At 40.8% G+C, this 27,375-nt stretch overlaps 1 protein-coding gene across 1 annotated transcript in view; it reads right to left on the bottom strand.

Annotated features, from left to right (window-relative positions):
- Positions 1 to 27,375, bottom strand: part of FRMPD2 (FERM and PDZ domain containing 2) — a 97,858-nt gene that overhangs the window by 48,257 nt on the left and 22,226 nt on the right. Inside the window, 6 exon segments of the mRNA XM_054572394.1 lie at positions 522 to 666; positions 5,721 to 5,906; positions 14,746 to 14,901; positions 23,643 to 23,781; positions 24,402 to 24,490; positions 24,492 to 24,550. Of these exon segments, the coding sequence (XP_054428369.1) occupies positions 522 to 666; positions 5,721 to 5,906; positions 14,746 to 14,901; positions 23,643 to 23,781; positions 24,402 to 24,490; positions 24,492 to 24,550 (774 nt within the window).

The following is a 27,375-nucleotide window of genomic DNA, read 5'->3' as shown; positions in this document are numbered from 1 at the left end:
CAAATCAAAACCACAATGAGATATCACCTTATATCCGTTAGAATGTCTACCATCAAAAAGGCAAACGATAACAAGAACTGGTGAGGATATGGACAAACGGGAGCCCTTGTGCACTGTTGCGGGGTGTGGGGATGTAATTTGGTACAGTCACTACAGAAAAAAGCATGGAAGTTCCTCAAAAAATTAAAAATAGAACTACCATATGATTCAGAAATTTTACTTCTGGTTAGGTACTTGAAGGAAGTGAAAACAGGCTATTGAAGAGATCTCTGCACTCCCATGTTCGCTGCAGCATTATTCATAATAGCCAAAATATAGAAACAGACTATGTGTCCATCAACAGATGAATGGAAAAAGAAAATGTGGTTATATAGACAATGGAGTATTATTCAGCTATTAAAAAGAAGGAAATCCTGCTTTTTGCAATAAGAAATGATGATTAGAGATCAGCAGTGGCAAATGTGATAAATCCATCTCTCAAAGCCAAATCTCTGCAGGTTGAGAACATAGTGTCTACTCACCAGTTGCAACTTGGGGAGTGTTCATTTGAGCATTAAAACTATGCTGGGCAGAGCAGAGGCCCAGTAAATATTTGCAGGTCTTGACCGAATCAGTGACAAATGTGTGTTTTTTCCCAGTAATGCTTGTGATGGCAAACTTCTTTCGCTGAAGGAAGCAAACACAGACATTAATCTATTGATCATCCTTACACATTAAAGCACAACTGCCAGAGTAATCAAATACTGGGCCTCGTTCAATATCGAGGTACTAGGCATAAGAAATATATGGCACATATTGTCTGATTATGGCTCAATAATTTTTCTCTGATTTAGAAAAATCCCTCTTTTTATTTTTCCTTCATTCATAAATTGGATCTTTGTTTATCAGGTGACTTCTACCCACCAAAGTGTGCTACATGAAAAGAATACAAAATGAGTCAGATACACATACACTTGGTCCCGAGCAAGGAGTGAACATAATCCTCAGTGTACGTTTTGAAGGTCATTAAATATAAAAATAGTTTTCATTGTATAAACTCTCAGAAGCTGTAGGCAAAATTTCAGCTAGTGGGGTTATAGAAAAGATAAAAACACTGTATATATTCTCATATTTCTTACAATTATGAGCCAATTTCTCTTCTAACTGTTTTCTGGGTATTAATTTATTTCCCCCTCAAAGCTTCAGAATGAAGGAAGTCCTAACATGATCCTTATTCTACAGATGAGGTAACAGACCACTAGTTCTGAAAATGCAGCAGGAATTGAGGTCACACCAACACAAAACACTCCCCCCATGTTTATACCCCCAAGGCCCACATACAAAGTGATAACATTTGTACAGCTCATTGGGATAAACTGGAAAGGATTATCTGCATGGGGTTATCTATATGGAACTTCATGGAAAAATTTCAGAACTTTTTGTAATACATAATTCCAAGGAGAATAATAAAATACAAAGTAATATAGATTACATTAAGTATAAATTTATATATAACTTCCAAATAAAATATATATATTTGATTTTCTAGATATTTTCATAAGAACCGTGAGTTGCTCCTATGAAGACAAGTTAGTAAATATAGGGTTTTTGCTTGAAAGGGCTCTCTGAAACTCCTGATCTTCTTTAATGTTGATCCCTTTAATTCATGATGGTTGCCCTTTCTAAGGAGCCCCATTCACACAAGTCTATATTATTAGCAAAAGGCAGATAACTATTCATTGCATTTTCTCCCAGAAATTCCTTTTATCATTAACCAATTTTAGATAATTTCAGCATTCTCTAAATATTCTTTTTTTTTATTGACAAGTATAATGTTGAACCTTATTATACTAACATGAATGGATTTTGAATCCAATTGAACTATATCTACTATTTTTTAATAATGTATTTTCTCAAACATTGATAGATGCTGTCCCACTAGCCTTAATAATTCTTCCTTAGTATTTAAATTATAATAATGCCTAAACTCCAGTAGTGGATCGTTTTATTTATCTACTTTGTCAGTACATTATTGATACGCTTTTATATAGTCCTGACAATGTTACATTAAGTTCACTCTGGTGTTAATAAATTTTAGTTAAGTTATTTTTTACAATCTTAATAGCTATTCTTTAACAAATATGAAAAGAGAAAATCATTCTCACACACATATGCACACACACACCTTGATCTTTCAGCTCATAAACTCTCAGCAAAACTCTCCCTTTGGACATCAATGCTCAGTCTAAAGTATTAAACACCACAGTGAAAGGAATTCTGATCTCATTTCTTGGCATAAAGCTGAAAACAAACTTGACCGTATGGTTTGGATTTTTTTTCCATCTTGATAACATCGTTTAATGAGAAATTCATATCTGCAGGCAAATTTTCTCAAGGGCCATAAGTAAATAAAATGATATATAATCTGAACCTCTGGGTTTTCAGCAAGAACATGGAGAATTTATTTACATTCCTGTGGTTGGAATACAAACATACTAGTACTTCCAAAGTGTCATATTTTTTTCAAAGTATTGGTTTACCATTTCAAACATTTCATCCTCAATAGTTTAATTGTCCTTGCTGCTTGTTCACACTCTGGTTTGTTTGCTTTGATATATCTTTGCAGAACAATGATATTCTTCCTGGCAGAGGTGGATTTGCCATGAAGCTAAAGAAGCCAAAGCTCCAGGGCCCTCAGTTGGGCAGGTTACTTCCCAGGAGAGAGCCTGGCAAAGTCTCTGTGCTTTCTTGTAAAATGTGGGGAAAATGTGCTTTCACCATTATCAGTTAAGATTATTGATTCTTCTTTCCACTCCAGCTTGTTCTCACTCCTCCTCATGACAGGTGGTGTGTGGTGTGGAAGCAGACCCCACTAAGGAGAAGCTGAGATGAGAATGTCTTGTGTAGACTTAGCGGGATTTATTTATGTGGTTTTCAGTCTGTTCTGCAATAACTTATTGCTAGCCATCCCAGAATACTCCTTCCATTAGGTCAGCACACTCAAGATCTCAGAACAACAATATCAGGTCAGTAGCCATATGACACTGACAGTGCTCACAATATCCAGCACCAGAAGCAGTCAGAGCTGTGCTGGAAGGGAACTAGGCTTAAAATGTATGGAGCCAGAGGTCAGTCTGTGGGAAATCTTTTCAACTGTCAGAAGTGAAAAACTGTAATTTAGTTCTCAAAAGCACTCAATCAAGTAGAAGTTCTGTCCTATCAGGAATATACCTTATTAATTTTATATACTGCTTTATCAATATACCACACAATATTTTTCTTTTTTGTCAGGAATCACATGAAATGGAAGTTATTAGATTTCTAGTGTTCTAGCACAAAAATCTATGGCAGCACTACAAAGAGCACCTATGTCTCTGCAAAGTGACATGTATTATGCATCAAAAATAAAAACAATCTTTGATCAGCCATGCTAGAAGAAAGACGAAATTATATTTCTATTTTATCTAGAAAAAAATGATATAACAAAATTGTCGTCATATAAAAATGTAATCAGAGTGTATGTCAACAAAAATTTGAAAGGAAAAGAAGAATTATAGAGTTTTTCAGGGAGTTAATATATTAGTTTTTTGCCTTTGTAGTTCTGCAGTATTTGCTCGGCTTTTTTAAATTCACAAGTTGTGGCATTTTCTTTTCTCATTCTCAATGAATATTTGCTTGTATACTGCAGGTTGTGTTTTGAACTTTGTATTCTTTTTCTTAGAGAGAGGCCTACAAAGCCTACATTTTCTAATCAGACATTTTAGCTATTGCCAGTAATGGAGAACAGTTACTAATATCATTCTACAATGAACACTTTCTTGACTGAATAACCTGAATTGTGTTGTCTCTGTCATAAAGAGACTGCCAACACACCTACAAATCATACTCTTTGAAAAGGAAATTTTCCCTTATTTCTTTTGCTACTTCCCTGCAGGCCAGCAAGATGAACCATCTGTGATTGTTTGAAACATTGTGGCTTCCACTATTAATTAGGCAAATTTCAAAGCAGCTTCCTGAACTCATTCTCCTAGTGTTCATAGACTTCCCTATTTCGCATTTGCAGAAGTGTGAAGAGTCCAAGTCATTTTCTGTATAAGACACCTGGTTTGTGGCAAGCAGCTGGTAAAATTATTTTACCTGATGACTTTACTCTTAACAAAAGACATTCATGCTGAGAAAGAGGATGATCATTAGTGCATGGAAACTACTAATTAGTAGCAATGTCTTTTTCAAGCTCGTAAGTTTGTCTTGTGCACCTGATGACTTCTCAGCTGCAATCAAGAGATCATCCTTAGTGGTGGGGAAAATAAATATCTGTAAAAATTAAACCAACTGAAATATAAAGTATTACTTAAGGAAATTGTTAAACTTTACAACTTCAAAAAATTATATTTTTTAAAATTACTTTTTATGTTATCTGCATTTTCACAGATTTATTTTAAAACAGGTACATTGAAAATTTTGAACAATTAAATATGATGTAAATAAAAGAGGGAGTAATGCAATAGTATTGAATTAATTCAATAATAAAAATTATTTAAATAATCTTTCAATTAAATTAAAGTAATACATCTTTAAAATTCTGAACAATTCCCAAATATAAATATTGTTTATTTTTAGGCATACAAAAAAGTATTTGGGAAAAAGTCATTTTCCTGATACTATAAAGTCCACTTTAATAAACTCAATTATATTATGCTGTTATTATTTACTTTTAAATGTAAGTTTTCTTAAAGACAAACAATAATTTAAAAATTTTGTCAATACTCTAACTATGTAAACTTCAACAGCTAAGATGAAAGAAACAAAAGAAACATTGAAAAATGAATTAAGCAATTACATTCTACCTAGGAAACTCTAATATCAGATAATGACAATAAAAACAGCAATGTAGTCAGTAAGAAATATTTTCAAAACATAAAAGAAAATTAAATAGAATTCAATTTTTTTCCAGGGCCATAAGATGAAGAACGTCATGCTTTATAGTGGAATTGTTGCTGAGGTTATGGCGTGCTGACTGGGATGGTCCACAGGGCTACAAGCAGATTAGATCCCAGAGCATTCTCTGCTGTGATGGCACACAACATTCTTTGGTGCCAAATTTACTGTAACCAAATCCAGGAAGTATATATACTCATGTAAATATGTTCAAATACAACTTCAAATGTTACATGTTTACTAGGAATTTTTTGGTTTTAAAAAAAAGGCTTTGAAGACTTTTGATGGGTATCAAAGATTTGCAGTGACCACTGTCCTGTAGCATACCTGTAGCCCATGGGAGACAGGCCAGGAGCCTCAGCACACAGTTTGTGAAGGGAAAATTGAAACAGAAGGGAAATGTTTTAAAACCTTGTAGACTCCACTGCACCCACAAAATGTCATACTCTCCCATCTCCCACCTCCGACTTTGCTTTCAACATCAGTGGATTCTTCACATTAAGAGAATTCACCCAGTGTGAAAGAGTAGCCCTTTAAGCTGAGGGCTGTGCATGGGAGTATGGGGGCGGGGCGAGGGGGACTGGGTAGGAGCCTATAGAGAAGAAATGGCCTCTTGTAGACTCTCAAATGCCCTGGTGGACTTCTTCCAAATAGGCCACAATGTATCCAAGCACAGGTTAGCTGGCAGGCTGTGAGCTCATCTATCTAGTCAGGAGCGATCACATGACCCATTCATTGTTCCTTTAGGCAACAGATCAAATGAAAATGAAGCATTGGCCATTTCCCAAATCAGCTATACTCACATAAGTTGAAATCTTCCCAATTTCTCTCCACTGAAATCTTAAAGCTGCAATCCTGCTGTTGTTTTTCACTTCATATATCATGAGACCTTTGGCACAGATCCCCAAGGCCATTTTCCCTTCAAGACTCGTCTTCTCTGGGAGAACTTGGTGAACCAGCACACCATATTCAGGGAGCTGCTGAGTGACCTGGAGCAAGAAAAGGCCAATTTAGAAAAGACAGGCACACTGTTCTAAAGGGGTTTCAAGAGATTCTATAAAACACCTTAATAGATGTTCTTTTTAAAAAGGGAAGAAAGAAGGACAGAATAGGCTTGCCAAGTAAATTTAGAAAATACTGAGCTAAACGGACCTCCTTAGTCCAGAATCTCTCTACACTGCTGATACGATAGCATTTCTCTATCTTTTTTTAACCCACAGAATCATTTTTTCATGGAGTGCCTTCTTAAAACAACACCTGGAATACAATTGTTATGAAAATGGTATAATAGCATAATAGTATGGTGGACAAGTTTGTAGAATTCAGATTCTTCTGGGTAATCTCACCAGAAGGGATTCTTTTTCTAATTGCGTCAAAGTCAACTGCAGTATTATCTCGTCTAACCCATCCATTTTACAGATAGAAAAATTAAGGCCCAGCCACAGAAAGCAACCATCCAAATGGTTGACATCACCATTAAAAGAAGTTGAGCCATTAACATCCTGCAGAGAAAATGACCAATCACTGGTGTTTCTTACCATGTAGCAGTGCCTCAGTGGGGTCCCCACAGCCCAAAGTCTGTCCTCTGTTTACCAGGTTAGGAGGCTGAATTTTGTTGGGATCCTGAGTGCCACCCAAAGCTGGGACTGCATCAGGCCAATCAAATTCTTAAAAGACTGGAGTATAAACCTAACACAAATGTTTTAGTCATGTCTCTTGTTTGGGCTCTACCATCCTCATCTTCACCTGGATGACTCCAATTCTCTTCAAAAGGTTGATGCACCTGGACTCACAGCAGGGACACCTTGCTCTAGGTATTTAAATAACCTCTCAGAAGGGTTTCAGTGGTGAAATCTGGTCTCCCATCTCTACCCACTGAGCAGAGAGCACTGTGTCTTGTCCCGTCTCTCTCACTCCCAGCCAGGGTTACAAAAGCAGGGGCAAATTAAGGCATTGAGAGCTCCTTTCTCAGGCTCCCTGTCCACCTCTCTCCTGTTGTGGATCAATAATCTCTACAGATTAATTCTGCTGCTTACAGAGCCTACAGCTCTTCACATAATCTTCATGAAGTTTCCGGACCCTGAGCCTTCTTCTTTTAACTTTGGAGAGACTTTGTTATTGTCATCATCATTATCATCATCATCACCATCACCATCATCAAAAACAATACTTATTAACCACTGGTGTGGGAAAAGCCAATGGCCAGACTAGGTTTGTGCTTGAGGTATGATAAATCAAGGTCACCCTAAACACAATTAGATAAATTCTTTAAAAGTATTTGATATATCTAAAAAAAAAAAAAATGCAAGGCAAGCAAATGAACTTATTACAATAAAGATGCCTTTGATAGGCTTGCTTACATTTTTTAATTGTTTAATATTAATTATTAATTTTTAAATTACATAGAGAGGGATATGCTACAGAAGTATATAAAGCACTATTCTAAGTATTTCCCTGGCATTATTTTATTTAATCTTTACAAAAATCGTAAGAGAGAGCTGTAACTATCTCTTTTCAAATGAGAAAATGGAAGCACAGAAGGGTTAAGGGTTAAGTAATCTACCAAAGTTCCAACTGGGAGCCAGGAACTGAAACATGAGTCTATTTGCTTTTACGTCTTCATGCACACCAACACAAGTACAGTTTCTATAAGGTCTGGAAACATGGGTGAAAATATATAAGGTTGTCAGGGCCATTTTCAATTCATTTAAAAAAAAAAAAGCAACATTATCTATGTCTCCATACTCTACTGAGGAATCTTCGGTAGCATCTCTCCTGGTCCCCTCTTTCTTGCTGCTACTGACCTTCCTCTCAGAGGGTCACTTCCTCTTAACATGCTCAGGTTTACCTCACTATTTACCACTTCTCCCTAAATGGAACAGCAAAGTTGAGACTGGACCCGGGCTCTCCTAGTCCCCAGCGCACACAGTACCCTTTCTGTATTGAAAACTGTTGGAACAAATGGATTATTTCCAGCTATTCATCAAAAGATTCACAATTCATATACTTTGACTCTATAATTATGTTAGGTAGGATAGATAGCAAACCAAGGCAGGGAAGAGGAGGGAGACATGTCTCACCCACTAACTCAGCAGTACTAACCCTGGTCTAACAATATTGCCAGGTGTAACAACATCAGAAGAAACACCACACTAACACAGGCAGAGGAAAATCCTTGAAATTCTATGTGTTGTTTCCACTATCAGGGAAAGAAAGCCTCAAAACTGTGCTGTCACCTCAAGGCCTGAAAGATAGGAGAGGATCCACAAAGGAGGAAGCCCATAAAACAACTTTGGTTAATTGCCTACCTCTGGTCACTATCTGTTTTATGAGGAAGTCCCTAATGCTTACAGGAAGAGCCTGTAAGTAACTTCGGGTAACTGTCCAACTTTAATTAACTGCCTCCTATCACATATCTGTTTTACATCAAGATAGACAAATGGGGTCTGGAGCAAGATAAGGATTTGGGCTAACACACCCCAATACATAGCTAAGTTTGGGTAGCCACATCCCCACTCCACCCCCAACTAGGAAAGCTGGCACCACATTTACCCATCAATCAATATGTTAACTTCTTCACCCTATTCTGCCAAATATATAAGCCCTCAGAACAAAGGACTCTCTCTTGGCTCTATGGCGCCCTGGCCTCTGGCTGCATGCGCACCCCAGCCTTTGGCCATCCTTGCACTGTTTTGCCTATGCCTTTTACCTTACCCCATCCACCTTACCTATGCTGTTCTCTTCCATGAGAACAGATCACCAATAAACCCTGTTTGCACACTAACAGATTAGCTGATCTGTCATTTTCTACTGCATCAGTGAGTTTCTGGGAGTTTCTCCCGTAACATTTCCTCTCCTGGAAATCAGTCCTAAGAAAATATACCACAAAATCACTACAAATTCTTCTCATAGAAATGTTCAGTACAGACTTACAAGATTAAGCTGGGAGGACCAGCTCCCAGAGGTCAATAATTTCCTAAAGTCAGTATTGCCTTAAAAGGGATTATCAGGCAGTTTTAACACAGAATATTTATAAAGCATTTGTAATTATCTGGGGAATGTGTATGTTATAATGCTAAGTGGAGGAAAATACAGAATACAACCAGTATGATTTCAACAGAAAAAAATGTTTTAATAGCATATCACAACCCCCAGTTATGTGGGAAAATGGTTCTATGGTTGAGGAAATTTGGAAAACACTGAGTTAACCTTGAACAGGTGGTTCTAGGATTAAAATGCTAATGCAGTTGTGAATCTTCCAGACAGAGTATGTTATTCAGCATTACCCAAACTGGACTTCTGCCAAGTCTCCTTCTAGTGTGAGATGATGAACTAGCAGAATTAGTCATCAGTGAACCGGAGGCCAACAGGCACCTTTTGATAATGGAAAAGGGAGCCTGTAATTAAATAATTCAATGCCTGTTTATAGAGTAGCAGGGCTCTGAGATGGGCCCTATGGACATTTACAACCTAATAGAGGGGACAAGAAATGTACAGAAATAACTGCAATATATAGTGTCTTAGAACGTTGAAATGTTTAAAATGTTCATAATCTTCAATTCTGTAATTCTACTGATGAGATTATATTCTAAGGAGTAAAGGAGAAGTGCATGCAGCTAAAGACTTATGTAAAAAAAATATACTAATCTCAGTATTTTTTAAATAGTCCCATATTCAAGCATACTGAGAAATAATTTAGGGTACAGTGTGTGGTTTAAAATAGTTTCAGAGGATCAAGATGGCAGAGGAGTGAGTGGAAGTTATGCTGACCTCTTCCCAGGACCAACCTGGAATTACAACTACATTGGGGAGAAATCACCTGGAACAAACAACTGAACAATGGCGACAAAGGAGCCTTGTAACCTTGGAGATAGAAGAATTGGCTTTGGCACAATCTAACTGGTAAAGAGTGCAGCAGAGACTCGAGAAGGCAGGCGGGGCACCCACGGGCAGCAGCACCAGAAGGATATTGAAATGGCCAGTTGGATCCACCCGAGAAGAGCGGGATCTAAACCATAAGTGGGGATCTCTAGCCCACAGCACCAGAGCCCAAATAGTACACAGAAAACAGACAGCTGCAAAAAGCAGCAGGGTTGCTCTCTGCCAGAGACCACTGGCTGGAGACGCAAAGAAGCATTTAAAGGGCCAACACATAAATTTTTCTTTACAGCCACTTACCCTGGTCTCTGGCAAAGACGGGGGCAGAGTAGGCTAGAGACACCTGGGAAGAAACTGGGGAAGGAGACCTTGGGAAGAGAACTGAGAGAGTAACTGGCGGGATCTCTGTGCTGAGTCCTCCCCCATGTGGCAGCAGCCATCTTGCTCAGGCAAGGAACACTTCCCCTGAGCAGCAGCTACGTTAGAGGACACAATACCCCTGGCCCCAGGTGGGATTCCACCCCACCCTGTGCTATTTAAGCCACCTGCTGAGTGCAGAGTGGCAACCACAGATAGTAGATCCCTGGGTAAAGGGGCACAGGGAGGTCTGTAACACTTGAGGAGAGACTAGGGACAGAGGCTTTGAGGGAGAGAACTGAGAGAGTAGCCAGCGGGATCCCAGTGCTGACTCCTCCCGCATAGGGCAGCAGAATGACAGAAACCAATAACCCCACCCCCAGGAGGGACTCCACCCTGCCCTGAGCTGTCTAAGGCAGCCTGCTGAGTGCAGAGCGATTAGATTAACAGCTGAAGGAGACAGCCACAAACAGTAGATTACAGGAAGTCTCGAACTTACTGCCTAGGGTCAGACAGAGATGACATCTGACATCATCAGAGGCAAATCTAGAAAGTAAACAACAAAAACAGCAGTCTCCTACCATAGAAGTTCACACCACAAAGTCAGGAAATCAAGACATATCAACTTAAGAAGCAGAAGCAAAAAAGAAGAGTCTCACAAATAATGGGAAGACAAAGAAATACCTCCTACTCAAAGGGAAAGGAGGAATACCTACAAAGAAAACTAAATGAAATAGAGGAAAACAAACTATCAGATATTGAGTCCAAAACAACAGTTCTAAGGAAGCTCAATGAGCATACTGAGCTCAGAGAGAATTACAAAAAACTACAAGGAAACTGAGGAACTTAGTGCAAACTATATCAGCATGTAAAAGGACATAGAAACTATCAATAAGAGATAAGAGGAAATGAAGAATACAATTTCTGAATTGAAGAACACAGTAGAAGGAATCAAAAGCAGCCTTGATGAAGCCAAGGATTGAATCAACAAACTGGAGGACAAAGTAGAAAAGAGCTCCCAGAAAGAGCAAGAAAATGAAAAAAGACTCAGAAAGAATGAAGAGACATTGAGGGACATGCAGGACAACCTGAAATGTAATAATATCTGTATAATAGGGATACCAGAAAGAGAAGAGGAGGAGGAAGGGATAGAGAACCTGTTTGAAAAAGTCATGAAGGAAAACTTCCCTAATTGGAGGAGAGAAAAAGTCGCACAAGTCCAGGAAGCACAGAGGGTCCCATTCAAGAGGAACCTAATGAGGCCCACTCCAAGACACATCATCATAAAATGGCAAATATCAAAGACAAACAGAGAATCCTAAAACAAGCAAGGGAGAAAGAGGTAGCAGCATATGAGAGAGCCCTGATACAGCTAGTAGCTGACTTCTCAACAGAAACACTATAAGCCAGAAGGGACTGGCAAGAAATATTCCAAGTCACAAAAAGTAAAGGCCTGCAACTGAGACTGCTCTACCCAGCAAGGCTCTCAATTGAAATGGAAGGCAAAATAAGGAGTTTCCCAGACAATAGAAAGCTAAAAGAATACACCTCCACCAAACCGGCACTGCAAAATATGCTAAAAGGACTGCTTTAAGATGAAGAAAAAGAGTCTATGACTACCCAGTTCCTTTCACAGTTACCAATACTTGATGTTACCAATGTTTTTTTAATATGTCTTAATCTGATTATGACAATGATGTGTTAATTGTTCCTTTATTATTTCTTGAAACTGAACCTAAAACGTTTTTATATATTTCTGCCTATTTCTATTATTTAAAATAAAAAAAGCTTTAAATGAATTTTTGGTATTCTTTATCCATTTTTTTTGATCAAATGTTTGTAGAATTTCATCCCCCCCCCCAAAAAAGCCCAAAATAAACCCTGTTTTAGATGTGTTGCAAATACTTTCCTGTTCTATTACTTGTCCTTTAACTTTGTTTATATGTATATTACTATATAGTCTTAAATGTTTAATATAATCATTTTGTCAATATTTTCCTTTATAGCTTCTGGGTTTGAATATTTTACTTCAGGGTAAGAAAAATATTAGTTTGTATTTTCTCCTAAAATTCCTTAGATTATACATATTGATTTTTAATTCGCCTGAGTATTTCTTGTATAATGTGTGAAATAGAGCTCTATATTTATTTTATTTCAAGTAATAGTGGTCCATGCACCTTATTTGTTGAATAAGGCTTATTTTACTCATGGATTTGAAATATCAACTTAATCATACATTACATTGTTAGATATATATGTTTGTCTCTAGAATGCTCATTTTATTTCATTGAGCTACTTGATTATTTCTGTGCTGGTATTATGTTGTTTTAATTGCTGAGACTTTGTAATGGTTTTAAATTTTTTAATATTTTATAATTTGACATTTAAAAAATAAATAAAATCAATCTGCCTTTAAGAAAGAAAGAAAGAGAGAGAGAGATGGAACTCCAAACTTTTGCAATAACATAGATGGAACTGGAGAATATTAAGCTAAGTGAAATAAGCTATTTGATGAAAGACAAATACCATATGATCTCCCCTATAAGTGGACTCTATTCAACAAACTAACGAACAAAATAAACCACAGGCACAGAAACATGGAGCAGACTGAAAGTGACAGGAGAGGATGGGGAAAGAGGACAATGGTGGAAAGAGCAGGAAGGGACTAGACAAAGAACATGTATGAATGACCCATGGGCATGGACAACCGAGTGGGTATTGACTGTGGGAGTCGGGGTGAGGGGGGGATGGGTGGAGGGAGTTAAAGCGGGAAAAATTGAGACAACGATAATAGAATAAACATGATTTATACATTTAAAAAATAAAATAGTTTCAAAATTTTAGAGAGATAAGATAATAAAATGCACAAAACTGCATATATAGTATAAACCCAATTTTAAATATATATATGCATATACACCTGTGAATGCCTAGAACAAACAGAGAAAAATAAATACACCCCAATATAATTGTGCTATCTATAGGGAGACATAATTAGGAACAAATGATTGCTTTTACAATCATGGGAGAAGGACTTTGTTTAACAAACATTCACACTAATAGGAAGGATCACAACCTGGGTTACCAAACCCTCTGGGTCATGCCTCTGTACCTCGGGTAGCACAGTATTAGCAAGCCCAAACAAGGAGAACTTCGAAAAGCTAGTCTCTTGAAACTGATAAAATTGCATGCAAGTGAAATCAAATCTTTCAGGGCTTTGCTTATGAAATGGTGGTTTCCTTTACAATTAGTTTTTATTCTTCAACCAGGGGAGGGAGGGACACAGTGAGCAGAGGCAGGCAGGTATTGTCAGTTCTGCAGGGCTTCGGCAGGACTGAAGCCTCAGCCTCACCACAGGCTCTGTGGCTCTGCAGCCACTCTCCACCAGATGTGTGCTGATGGCTTTGCAGTCCCTCCTTGCCCTTTGTCAAAGGGATGCTTCGTCCTCTTGACAAGGAACACACATGTAGTCTAGATTCTGGAATTCAGTGAGCACCTTTCTGACAGGGCTTCTCAAATGAAAAAGCTTGCAGGTTTACATCATGCTGAGTGCTACAAACAGTTCTGCTAAGTGACCCATCAAAAAGAAAAGGCCACACCTCCCATCAGCATTTTGGCTTCTAATGTCTGTCTTTATTAAAGGCAAAAAACAATGACAGAATATTTCTATCTGTCTCAGGAGACTTTGTACAGAAAAATGTATATGTTTTGGAATTTCCTTTTGCAACTGCATCTGATTCTAAAGGCCCAGCCAGGTATCCTGCCCTGTGGAAGGCTGGTGGGGAAGAGGGTAACTCCTCCCACATGACCCCCAGCTCTACCTCTGAGGGAGGGTGTAAGAGTCACTCCCTCCCACCCTGAGAGAGAGAGTAACTGCTATTGTTGTCATTCTCAAGGGGCAGCTATCACAGTGTTGTATGCCTCAGGGTACCTGTCTGTGCTTCCTTGGGAGACTTGGGACTCCCTGAGGGCAGGGAGCATGTACTGTATTTTCCACTGCCCACAGTGCCTGGGTCAAGGAGTTGAAGTCTAAGAGTGAGCAAAACCTATTCATTGCAGGCTCTGTATGTGCCCACAAATATGGGACCTGAAATGCTGCTCATTCGGCTCAAGGGCTGAGGAGAGAGTGGACCAGAGATGCACTCAGATGCATGGACCACACTATTTGTGCTGTGCTGAGGACAGTTTTCTGGAAGGCTGAAAACTTGGGGTCTTCCAATGGCTTTGCTTTTAGCTCACACCCAATTTTCTATTTCAGTTTTCCCACACGTCCTCTACGAGAAATGTGATCTCCCCACTCACAGAAGTTACTGTGAGATCTAAGGTTGAAGAAACGCCCTACAATACCCACCCCAGCCCACTAAATCCTACCTATCTTTAGGAACCATTTCCAATGCCATCTACTTCCAGAAGCCTATCTTTGCCTGGTGGAGCAATGGAGATTCCTCCCTCCCTGAGCCTCAAGTCCCTTGCTTGTACCTCCTCCTGGGTCAGAGAACATCTAGCCCTCAGGAAAGGTCTTAGAAGGGGTTGCTCACTGTGTGCCCTTGAACACCAACACTTCTTCCAAGGCTAGAAGGGTAGAAGTCTCACCTTCAAGAACTCCAGTTCGGCTTCCTCTCCCCAGGGCACAGGACTGAGACAGTGCATCTCTGAGACTTGGGACTGAACCCTGGGAGAAGTCATCTTCTCAATCAGACTTGCTGGGATGTAATCTTCAATGTGGAAATAAGCGTTAGTTTCTACCTGCTAAAAATAAGATGCAGAGGAAAAGGGGCATACAGGGATACCTTCTATGGGACTCTGAGTGGAACAAGAGTCTGTCTGCGGTCAAAACCCAGGTTAGGGTCTCAGGGCAAGGATGCTCCTTCAAGGAGCCCACCTTGCATATCTTTCTTCTACTATATTAGAAGTTACATCACATCATATGATGTGAATAGAAGGGAGAGAAAAGAAGAACCACCCATTTTTTAATCAATTGGTCCTCAGAACCTTTAACTCTTTTGATTCTCACAGTTATTCTACAGGGACAGCATTAATATTGCCATTGCCAAGATGAACACATTGAACAAGGAGGGAAGTCATTCAATGGCTCCAAGGTCACACTGCTTGTGAAAGAAAGAAGATCTGGTCATCCAAGCCCTCAACACATTTTATGCTGCCATGCCACTTCCCAAATGCACAGAAAAACCTTGGTCAAGAAACTTAGTTTTGTTTTTTTTAAATATATATTTTGTTGATTATGCTATTACAGTTGTCGCATTTTTTCTCCCTTTTATTCCCCTCCGCCCTGCACCCCCTGTCCCCTCTTAGTTCATGTCCATGGGCCATACATATAAGTTCTTTGGCTTCTCTATTTCCTATACTATTCTTAACTTCACTCTGTCTATATTGTACCTACTATTTATGCTTCTTATTCCCTGTACCTTTTCCCGCATTCTTCCCCCTCCTCCCCCTCTCTGATATCCATTTCTGTGCTTCTGTTCCTGTTCTAGTTGTTTGCTTAGTTTGTTTTTGTTTTGGGGTTTTTTTGGGGGGGGGTTGGTTCAGTGGTTGATAGTTGCGAGTTTGTTACCATTTTACTGTTCATAGTTTTTTATCTTTTTCTTTTTCTTAGATAAGTCCCTTCAACATTTCATATAATAAGGCCTTGGTGATGATGAACTCCTTTAATTTGACCTTATCTCAGAAGCACTTTATCTCCTTCCGTTCTAAATGATATCTTTGCTGGAAAGAGTAATCATGGATGTAAGCCCTTGCTTTTCATCACTTTGAATACTTCTTTCTAGTCCCTTGTTGCCTGTAAGATTTCTTATGAGAAATCACCTGATAGTCTTATGGGAACTCATTTGCTCCTTTGTAGGTAACTCTCTCTTTTTCTCTTGCTGCTTTTAAGATTCTCTCCTTATCTTTAATCTTAGATAATGTAATTATGATGTTCTTTGGAGTGTGCTTCCTTGGGTCCAACTTCTTTGGGACTTTCTGAGCTTCCTGGATCTCCTGACACTCTATTTCCTTGGCCAGATTGGGGAAGTTCTCCTTCATTCTTTTTTCCAATAAGTTTTCAATTTCTTGCTCTTCCTTTTCTCCTTCTGGCAACCCTATGATTCTGATGTTGGAACATTTAAAGTTGTCCCAGAAGTTCCTAAGCCTCTCCTCATTTTTTTGAATTCTTGTTTCTTCATTCTGTTCTGGTTGAAAGTTTATCTTTTTCTTCTGCTCCAAATCATTGATGTAAGTCCCGGTTTCCTTTCCTTTATTGTTGGTTCCCTGTATATTTTTCTCTATTTCACTTTGCATCACCTTCCCTTTTTCCTCCATTTTGTGACCATAGTCAACCAATTCTGTTAGCATCCTGATTACCAGTGTTTTGAACTGTGCATCTGATAGGTTGGCTATCTCTTCATTGCTCAGTTTTATTTTGGAGTTTTGACCTTTTCTTTCATTTGGGCCATACTTCTTTGTCTCAGCCTACCTGTTATGTTGGAATGGGTAGAGCAACCCAGGTCTCTGTGTTGTGATACTGTATGTGGGGGAGGGGTCTGAGAGGCAACAATGCTGCTTGTTTGGTTCCTGGCCATCTTCCAGTCTCTTCCCCTGCTACCCACAAGCAAATTGGACCCTTCTGGTGCTGATTTCTGGATGAGTGGGTTTGTGTCCATTGCATGACCCTGTGGGTCTCTCCAACAAACTCTCCTATGAGGCTGGGAGTTTCTCCTGCCACTGCAACCCCCAGAGGCTTTTACCTCCAGAGGTTTTGAGGCTTTCTTTTCCCTCACTGGAACCCTGTATTGTGTGGTCTGTATTGCTCCCCAGCTGTTCCTCTGGTTTATCTGCATGCAAATGTGGAGCAGCCAGTCTGCCAGCCCCCACCTCATCTGCCTGGCCTTCTAGCCACCACCTTGCCACGCAGCCTCTCTGCCCCAGCTGCCTATCTCTGCCCCTCCTACTGGTCTGGATGCATGTTTCTTCTTTAGCTTCTTGGTTGTTGGACTTCCATACAGTTCAATTTTCTGGCAGTCTGGTTATTATTTTGTTTTTAAATTTGTTGTCCTTCTTTTGATTGTGCAAAGAGGTAGAGTATATCTACCTATGTCTCCATCTTGGCCGGAACTCTTTAGTTTCTTTTTATTCATTTAGCATTTCTATGCATGTGTGTTCCTAATGTACTGTCACCTCTTTGTAAGGAGAGGTCTTGGTCATCACCCATGCCTGATGCTGCAGTCCTTGATGTGGACTCTGGGGCAGAGATGGGTAAGCAGAAGTTTTGGAGGAATTGGTCATGGGGTATTTTGTAAAAAATGAGGAGGGCAGGACTTAACAGAGTATGAAGGTGATTCTGTCCTTGTGTTCCTGAATCAGCCCTCCTGGTCTCATGCAGCCCCTTCCAGCCTAACCTTAGGCAAGCTATTTCCCCATAGCTGAGGGCAACTATCCAACTACACATGAGTAAGGCAGCTGGGAGCCAAGAGCATTTGGCTTTCTCAGATCAGAAAATGGGCCAGTTGACCTGATGAGGGGATCTAAAGGAACAGCAATGTCCACAACATCATGCTCCTGACATGGCACAGGCTTAGAGTCCATGTGGCCATGGACTGAGAATCCTCCAGCCTAGGACTGGTTTATGCCAGCTCTGAGCTCAGCTCAGAAACACAAAGGAAAAAAAATTGCTTCGCAATCCAGTGCATAAGAAAGCACTCAGATTGCTATTAGAAAGGCCAAAATCCAGAATATTGACAACACCAAGTATTGACAAATGTAGAGCAACATCAGTGGTGGGAATGCAAAATGGTACAGCCACTTGGGAAGAAAGATTGGCAGTTTCTTACAAAACTAAACATGCTCTTACCATACAATCCAACAATCATGCTCCTGGGTATTTACCCAAAGGAGTTAAAAACATCTCCACACAGAAACCTTTATGTGGATGTTGATAGCAGCTTTATTTACAATTGCCAAAACTTGAAGCAAAAGATGTCCTTTAGTAGGTAGGTAATGGATAAGTAAACCGTGGTCCATCCAGACAAAAAAATATTATTCAGTGTTAAGAAGAAATTAGTTATCAAGCCATGAAAAGATATGGAGGAAAATTAAATGCGTATTGCTAAGTGAAAAGACAATCTGCAAATACTCAATACGGTAGGATTCCAAATGTATGACATTCTGAAAAAAGCAAAACTATGAAGGCAGTAAAAAGATCAGTGGTTACCAGGGGTTAGTGGGAGGAGGTATGAATAAGTGGAGCACAGAGGGTTTACAGGGCACTGACACTACTCTGTATGATACTGTAGTAGTCAATATATGTCATTATTAATTTGCCCAAACCCGTAGAATATATAGTATCAAGAGAAAATCCTAATGTTAACTATAGATTTTGGGTGATTATGTGTCTATGTAGGTTCATCGTTGTAACAAATGTGCCACTCTGTGGGGATGCTGAAAATGGAGGAGGCTGCATGTGTGTGGGGGCAGGTGGTGTTTAGGAACTCACTGTACCTTCCCTTCAATTTTACTGTTAACTTAAAACTAGTAAACATTTTTTTAAAAGTGTTTAAGACCTTTGCCCAGCATTTCATTGCTACGAATATGTCCAAGAAAAGAAGTTAACATGGAACTAAAAAAACTCTAGCACAAATATTTATTACTATGTCATTTATAAAAAAGGAAGATCAAAAAACAACTGGAATAATAAGAAGAGTAGTTCCCACTTACATGACACTTCTAGGAGATTCCCAATATATCACTCTCACCTGTTAAGTGAGAGGAGATCCAACCTTGATATGGGGTAACACATAGCTATTCCAAAAGATCATTAGGAAGCCAGAGGAAGACATGTGCCATCAAGTGAAAAAGCAGAATGCAAATGAAATGTGGCAGTGCTTATGACTGTATAAAATCTCTGCATATGATCAAAGGCTGTGGGAGAAGGCACCCAGAGGAAGTCTGTTCTGCTGCAATGACGTGATTAAGATTTATTTTTGTACCAAATTGTCTTTGTCTCTCTTTTTAAAATGCAAATGTAATCATGTCACTTCCTTGCTTAGAATTCATCAGTGGCTTCCAATCTTTCACTACAGTGCTTTCCAAATTCTTTTTTTTCCATCACCTGAATTGTTTATCGAACAAAATACAAGTCCCTTAGGAGGACACACTAAGTTCCTCCTGGACTAGAGTGGCAGCACCACCCAACTCAGAGCCCCTATAGGTAGGGCAGCAGTGGAATAAATGCTGCTCTCTGGACAGGCAGCCTTCTTATCTTATTCACTCAGTGACACACATACAGTGGGGCCCTCCTCTCTGAGTTTCCCCTAACATCATCTGATGTGCCCACCACAGTGCCAGGAGGATAAGGAAGCAAGGCTCTGGAAGTGAGTCCTTGCTGGTCTTACCATCTTACCTAACCTCACAGAGGCACAATTTTTCTCATCTTCAAATGGAAATTACACTGGCTCTGCAGGGTTGATATAGGCTTAGGTGATGCCAAGCACAGAGTGGGCCCTGCATAAATTAGGACGTAGCAAGTGGATGTGCAAATGAATGAGTTTGTGTAATCTGTTGCCTTTACATAAATAAGAGAAAGGGGAAAGATCTGCTGTTGGGAGCCCCATCACAACATCAGAGAGTGTCTCAGAACAATTCTGATCCCCAGGGCAGTGGGAAAAGCTGAGATGGGGAAGGATTTGGAAGAGGAGACAGAGGTAGAGGGTGAGATCAGGATAAGGTAGGGGATGGATGAGGTCAGACAGAAACTGACTGGATAGGCACAGGGAGTTACCAATGGGGCACCTAGAGACAGGACTGGTCCCCTGGGTCTTGGGACAAGTGATCCCATAAGAAAGATCTGGGCTGAGTCTTACTCAGACGCCCAGCTGCCTTCAGTGGATGTTGCCCACAGTTTCCACCAAATCTAAGGCTACAGTTAAGACCTCAGGTTTTACATCCCATGTCCGAATCCTAAGACTGAAAGCTAGATCTTTGTGTGGTTTAATAATAGAGCACTTCTAACTCTGGGGGATGAAGAAGGGAGCTTGCAAATAGCAGTTGGTACATGCCAGGGATCATACACGCATAACCACATTCCACCTTACAGCAGCTTTGCGAGGGACCTGTTATTATTTCCATTTCGCAGATGAAAAAGCTGAACCTCAGAGAGATAATGTTCCCAAAGTTATGTACGTCATGACTAACAAAATGAGACAGAGTTTGGACCCAGTTCCATCTGATTCCAAAACTCAGGCCCACTCTGCTCCATGGAGCCTGCTGAGGGTGGACTAATACTGCAGCTGGAAGCCACCCTACCCTGTCTACATAAGCCATATACAGGACTGGGCTAGAGGCTGCAGCAAGCATGTCAACTGCTTCACCAGGACAACCATGGCTTAGAGTACTCTCTAAATATCAGAGCTCTTCTCCTGCCAAGCACTCCCCCACCCTGCTCCCAGTGTAGCAGGACAAGGGCAAGAGAGAGCTGGCTTAGGCATGGTAAGGACTACTACTTTGGGGCCAAGGATATAGGAAAGAGCTCAGTGTGATCAGTGACAGGGCTAAAGGCTTCTCAAAGGGGCAAGGAGGAGGTTCCAGGAGCCAGGTCTGTTCTGGGAGACTGTCCTGTCAGGCTGGCACAGTGCCAGGAGAAATTGGTGAATCCCAGTCTCCATGGACTGAGGTGGGCACAGGGGTGTGAGGGTAGAGGGAGGTGTTGGGAATTGAGCTACAGTTATCAGCAAGGTGATAACTTTTCTGATGGCTGTTATTTACAGTGCCATCCAGTCCACGAGCCTGCACAGTTCTCGGGGCCTGAAGTCCAAGATCAAACTGTCAACAAGATTGGTTTCTCTGAGGCTTTACCTTGGCTTGCAGACAACTGCCTTTTCATCATGTCTTCTCATGGTCTTTCTCCTATTTGCCTGCCTCCCTGGACACATTAAGGCACACATGGGGTCCCTTTGTGTGTCCTAATCCCCTCATTCATTCATCCAATCTTTACACCAATAGCTCTTGAGCAAACTCCCTATGTTTCAGGCATTGCTTTGGTGCTGGGAAAATGGCAGAACATCACAGACAGAGCCTTCTCCCTCAGGTGGGCTTTATTCTAATGGAGAGAACAGCACTAAGGCTGACAAAGGAATATCCCGTGCCAAGTGGTGAGAAATGGTTATAAAGACAAATACAGCTGTGTGAGGCAATAAACAGAACCAGTGAAGACTCCAGACACAGCATCCTCTTCTAAAGATGTACTGGGAGGAAAGAAAGATGATATTAATATAGTCTGAAAAGCGGTTTTTTTTTTCAAACTGCAGCTGTGAAATCAATTTAGTGGTTCATAACCAGAAAATTTTAAATTAACTGGAATAAAATAGGAAATACCAATATCAATACATATAGAAGGGTACATCTTATTTCCTAAATTTTTGTGTCAGATCTGTGATATGTACATAGGGGGGTGTGTGTGTGTGTGTGTGTGTGTGTTGGGTTGTAACATCTATACTTTTTTTTTCCATGATGGATCATGGCACAGAACATTTGAAAGCCACTGTCCTCAAAGAACTATTTTAATTCTTGAACTTGTCCTCACTCTTAAACCCAGTCACTGGAACAGAAAAGACAAGCTGTGACTAAGGTCATAGCCTTGCCCTCTTCAACCCATACCATGTAAGAACTAGGAACAGAAAACTCTGCCAAGGTATCCACACTTGGTGATGGCTACAGACTCAAGGTATTTAGTTTTCTGGGGCTGCCATGGCAAATACAACAGACTACGTGGCTTAAACAACAGAAATTCATTCTCTCACAGTTCTAGGGGCCTGAAGTCCAAGATCAAACTGTCAACAGGATTGGTTTCTCTGAGGCTTTACCTTGGCTTGCAGACAGGTGCCTTTTCATCATGTCCTCTCATGGTCTTTCTCCTTTTTGCCTGCCTCCCTGGACACATTAAGGCACACATGGGGTCCCTTTGTGTGTCCTAATCCCCTCTTCTTCTAAGGACTCCTGTCAGATTGGATTTGAGCCTACCCAGACAGCCTCACTTTAATTTAATCACCACTTTAAAGACCCTTCTCCAAAAACAGTCACATTCTGAGGTACCAGGAGTTAGGGTTTCAACATATGAGCTGTGGGGAATATAATTCAACACATAACACAAGGCCAGGCCAAGATGACCCAAGTATATAGGGAGGATTTCCTTCCACTTGTGGGGAGGCCAGGAAAGCTGAGGAGTTGGAGATGGGTTGATCTTGGAGGGTAGGTGAGATCAAGATAGACATGAAGATGCTACTGAGAAAGTATTCAAAGGCCCAAGGACAGAGGGGTTAAAACTCATTTTTCTTTCAAGCAAGAGCCCCTCCATTACACAGCTCTCATGTCCTCTTTAGAGTGTCTCTTCTCCAAGTGAAGTGCCCCCAGAGCCTCTCAGTTTTTATGACATGGTGGTGGTGATGCTCTCCAAGATTAAGCCCAGTGCACTGGCTGGGAAGTCACCTGGGAAGACATCAGTGAGACCTTTACTTCACCTGCTCTTCCCTCTCTGCTCCTACTGATGCAGCCAGAGACAAACTCCATATTTGGATGCCATGGCACTCTGCTGGGTCATACTGTTTAGATCTTTGTTTAGGTCTGTTGCTTACTCCCTACCCCTTCATCTTGAACATGGAAGGGGGGCCTTCATTAACCCAAGAGAAAGGTGCAGTGCTCTCTGTCATAGCTCACCTGGGAGTTCCTTCCTTACTGTCTGGTGTCTCCATTTTAAATCCTGATTAAGTTAATAAATATATTAGCATTATCCTTCCGTATATTGACGTATTTGCAAATTAAATAACCAGTAGCCTCTACTAAGTCCCTGAGGACTGTAACATAGGACCATCAGAGCCAAATTAAATCAAAGAAACTTACATATGATTGTGCTGCGGGGACAAGGGCTTGGCCAGCAAGATCAGGGCTGCCATTTGAAGAAGCAGTGGGTCTGGCAGAATCAGCAGTGGCCTTGGAGTCAGATATACCTGGGCTCAAATTTAGACTTTGCCTTTTGCTTGCCATATGAGTCTCAAATTTCTCTTCTAGAAAATGTATCAACCTTGTAATGTTGTTTTGATGGTTAAAGGAGTTACTAGTGTAGAAAATGTCTAGGTCAATGGCAGGTACATAGTGATCTCTTAATAAAGGTTGGCTGTTTAACTACTGATGATTATGATGGTGATGGGAACTAAATAAATTAGAAATTACTGTCTTGAGGAGGGATCTTAGAACTACATTATAATGTATAAACTTGACTTGTTCATCTTTGTAATCCTCAGAGCCTAGCAAAGATCATTTGATTGGATGAATGAATGCATGGGTAGGTGGGTGGATGGATGGATGGATGGATGGATGTTTACCCCAATTTCAGTGGTAGATGCTAATAACACCTCTTAGACTCCACATTTTCAACAGTTTCCCTTTGTCCCACAACTACGTCTCTGCTGACCCCATCAAGGGCCCCAGGTTTCCACCCCTACCTCCTCAGGGTAACTGCCAAACTCAGCCTGCAGAGCAATGACCCCCAGCTGCAGCAGCGTCTCATCATTGCAGTACAGCTTCTCCTCCAGGATGTTTTTCTGAAGCTGCAGGTAAAATTGATGTCTTGTCCAGCTCTGCCTGTGAAAGAAATGCAGGAATAAAAGCCACTGGAATGATGAGAGGGTTTCCTCAGTCTGAAAAACAGGGAAAGGAGAGAAGACAGGATACAAATCAATACTATCCAGAGGACAATGCCAGTAAAACAAGTGTGGTCTCCTTTATCCACACCATGCCTCTGGCCTCTAATTGGAGGCTACTCTGTGCCATGCACTTCATGTTACACGCATGGAGATGTTCATTGCTGTGATTCAGGTTTGTTAGATGGTTTTTCTACTGAGCTAAGGAACAAAGAGGCAATGACTGAACTCCAGAGCCATGATCCTATCCTCCATCCCTCATGACTTGGCTGCTGGGGCAGGGGCACATAGGTCAGAGGAGAGAGAATTTTGACTTGGAGTGGAATATATTCGAAACAAAAGGGCCAGCTCTCATTTTGACAAGAGCTTGCCCCTAAACACTGATCCCCCTCCCCCGTTTTCTGTCAGACTGGAATCCAATCAATAGAAGATCAACCACAATAATTGTTATTTATATATAAGTTAAAGTTCACCAAACACTTGCTTCTAACTATTACCTCTAATGTCAGCCTGGATGTGCCTATCCCTTAAGGAACAATGCAACAAGTCTGTAACACTCACTGGAGCAGTCAATAGTGACTGACAAAGAACTTGATCCTCAGGAAGAGTGTGAAGGCTATCCAGGAGGTCTTCTGTGGTTGCTTACTCCAGGCCTTCAGGGGCTATTTTGCACAACCTGGTTTCATTGTCCAGGAAAAAGAACTCTTTGCCTGAAATGGAAGTAGAGAATATTTGGAGGGAAAAGAAGTCAGGCAGGTACCACCCCTCATATACACAGCCCTGAGCCCTGCTCAGAAAGTAAAACAGGAGTTGTCTGATTGCAGGAGAGAGCAGGACACAAGTCCTTTGCACACCTGCTACTACTGGGCCTTTGCTGGGTTTGTGAAGGGCTGAAGTGGGAGACAAATAGGAGAGTGTCAAGGAGGGGAAACTCAGCACCAAGAAGAGAAAATGTGATTATTCATCTTAGAGAAGATATCACTACTATCTGCTTTCCAGCTACCATCTTATGGAGACAAAAAGAAAAACAAAGGAATGAGTATTTATTCCATCACTGCCATGAGCCAGATCCTCTTCATCAACTGGATTGTCCACAAGTGACCCAGCCATGGGTGTGTTATAGACTGAATGCTTGTGTCCCCCTAAAATTCATATATTGAAGCCCTAACCTTCCATGAGCTGATATTTGGAGATGGGGCCTTTGGAAGGTGAATAGATTTAGATAAGGTGATAATAGTGGACCTCATTGTGCGATTAATGTAATAAGAAGAGGAAGAAACCATAGTTCTCTCTGCTATGTGAAGACACAATGAGGTGTCTGTCCATGAGAAGGATATTGAAATGGCTAGTTGGATCCCCCTGAGAAGAGCGAGATCTAAACCATAAGCGGGGATCTCCAGCCTACAGCACAAGAGACCAAAAAGTACACAGATAACAGCCAGCTGCAAAGAGCGGAAGGGTTGCTCTCTCCCAGAGACAGGCAGCTGGAGATGCAAAGAGCAGTTTAAAGGGCCAATGCATAAATTCTTATTTGCAGCCACTTACCCTGGTGTCTGGCAAATGCAGGGGCAGAGTGGACTGGAGAGGCCAGAGGAGAGGCTGGGGAAAGAGGTATTGGGAAAGAGAACTGAGAAAGTAGCAGGTGAGATCCCAGTGCTATCTCCTCCCTCATATGGCAGCAGCCATCTTGCTCAGGCAGACCACTCACTTAAGGGGCAACACCATGAGAGGACACAATAGCCCAGCCCCAAAGAAGGACTTGACCCTGGCCCAGTAGGGTTAAAGCCCGACTGCTGAGTACAGAGTGGCAGCCACAGAGAGTAGATCCCTGGCTAAAGGGGGCACAGAGTGGTCTAGAGATACTTGAGGAGAAACTGGTGATGGTGGCTTTGGGGAGAGAATGGAGGGAGTAGCTGGCGGGATCCCAGTGTTGACTCCTCCCCCATGTGGCAGCAGCCATGTGGCTCAGGCAGATCACTATCCTGAGGAGCAGCAGCCTGAGAGGACTCAATAACCCTGCCCTCAGGAGGGACTCCGCCCCACCCAGTAGTGTCTAAGCCAGCCTGTTGAATGCAGAGTGACTAGATTTACAGCTGAAGGAGACAGCCACAGACAGTAGATTCCTGGAAATCTTGAACAGACTTCTAAAGGTCAGACAGGGTCAACATCTGACATCATCAGAGGCAGATCCAGAAAATAAAAACAGTGGTCTTCTACCAAAGAAGTTCATACCGCAAAATCAGGAAATCAAGACAGATCAACTTAAGAAGCAAAAGCAAAAAAGAAGAGGCTCACAAATAATGGGAAACCAAAGAAACACACCCCAATCAAAGGGAAAGGAGGAATCACTACAAAGAGAACTAAATGAAATAGAGGAAAATAAACTATCAGATATTGAGTCCGAAACAACTGTTCTAAGGAAGCTCAATGAGCTCAGTGAGCTCAGAGAGAATTACATAAACTAAAGTAAAACTGCAAGGAACTTACTGCAAACTACATCAGCATAAAAAGGATATAGAAACTTTCAATAAGAGACAAGAGGAAATGAAGAATACAATTTCTGAATTGAAGAACACAGTAGAAGGAATCAAAAGCAGGCTCAATGAAGCAGAAGAACAAATCAGCAAGCTGGAGGACAAGGTAGAAAAAAGCTCCCAGAAAGAGCAACAAAATGAAAAAAAGACTCAAAAAGAAAGAAGAAGCATTGAGGGACATGCAGGACAACCTAAAATGTAATAATATCTGTATAATAGGGATACCAGAAAGAGAAGAGGATGAGGAGGGGATAGAGAATCTGTTTGAAAAAGTAATGATGGAAAACTTCCCTAATTGGAGGAGAGAAAAAGTCACACAAGTCCAAGAAGCACAGAGAGTCCCATTTAAGAGGAGCCCAGTGAGGCCCACTCCAAGACACATCATCATTAAAATGGCAAATATCAAAGACAAACAGAGAATCCTAAAGGCAGCAAGGGAGATACGAGTAGTAACATACAAGGGAGCCCTGAAACAGCTAGCTGCTGAATTCTCAACAGAAATATGACAAACCAAAAGGTAATGGCAAAAATATGCCAAGTCATGAAAAGCAAAGGCCTGCAACCAAGACTGCCCTACCCAGCAAGACTCTCAATTGAAATGGAAGACAAAATAAGGAGTTCCCCAGACAAAAAAAAAAAAAGGCTAAAAGAATTCACCTCACAAACCAGCACTACAAGATATGCTAAAGGGACTGCTTTAAGAAGATGAAGAAAAAGAGTGAGAAAGACAGAAACACAGATACAAAATGAAAAAAATGAATAAGTACCTATCAATAATAACTTTAAATGTAAATGGAATAAATGCCCCAATCTAAAGACATAGGATACCTGAATGAATACAAAAACATGACCCACACATATGCTGCTTATAAGAGATTCACTTAAGAAAAAAGGACTTACACAGACTAAAAGTAAAGGGATGGAAAAAAATATTCCAAGCAAATGGGGAAGAAAAAAAAAAGCAGGGATAGCAATACTTATGTCAGACAAAATAGATTTCA

This window comes from Pteronotus mesoamericanus, unplaced genomic scaffold (genome assembly GCF_021234165.1).
Source record: "Pteronotus mesoamericanus isolate MK-2021 breed Mesoamerican mustached bat unplaced genomic scaffold, CSHL_Meso_final contig_230, whole genome shotgun sequence".
NCBI lineage: Eukaryota > Metazoa > Chordata > Mammalia > Chiroptera > Mormoopidae > Pteronotus > Pteronotus mesoamericanus.
This window is presented reverse-complemented; position numbering and strand designations above follow the sequence as displayed.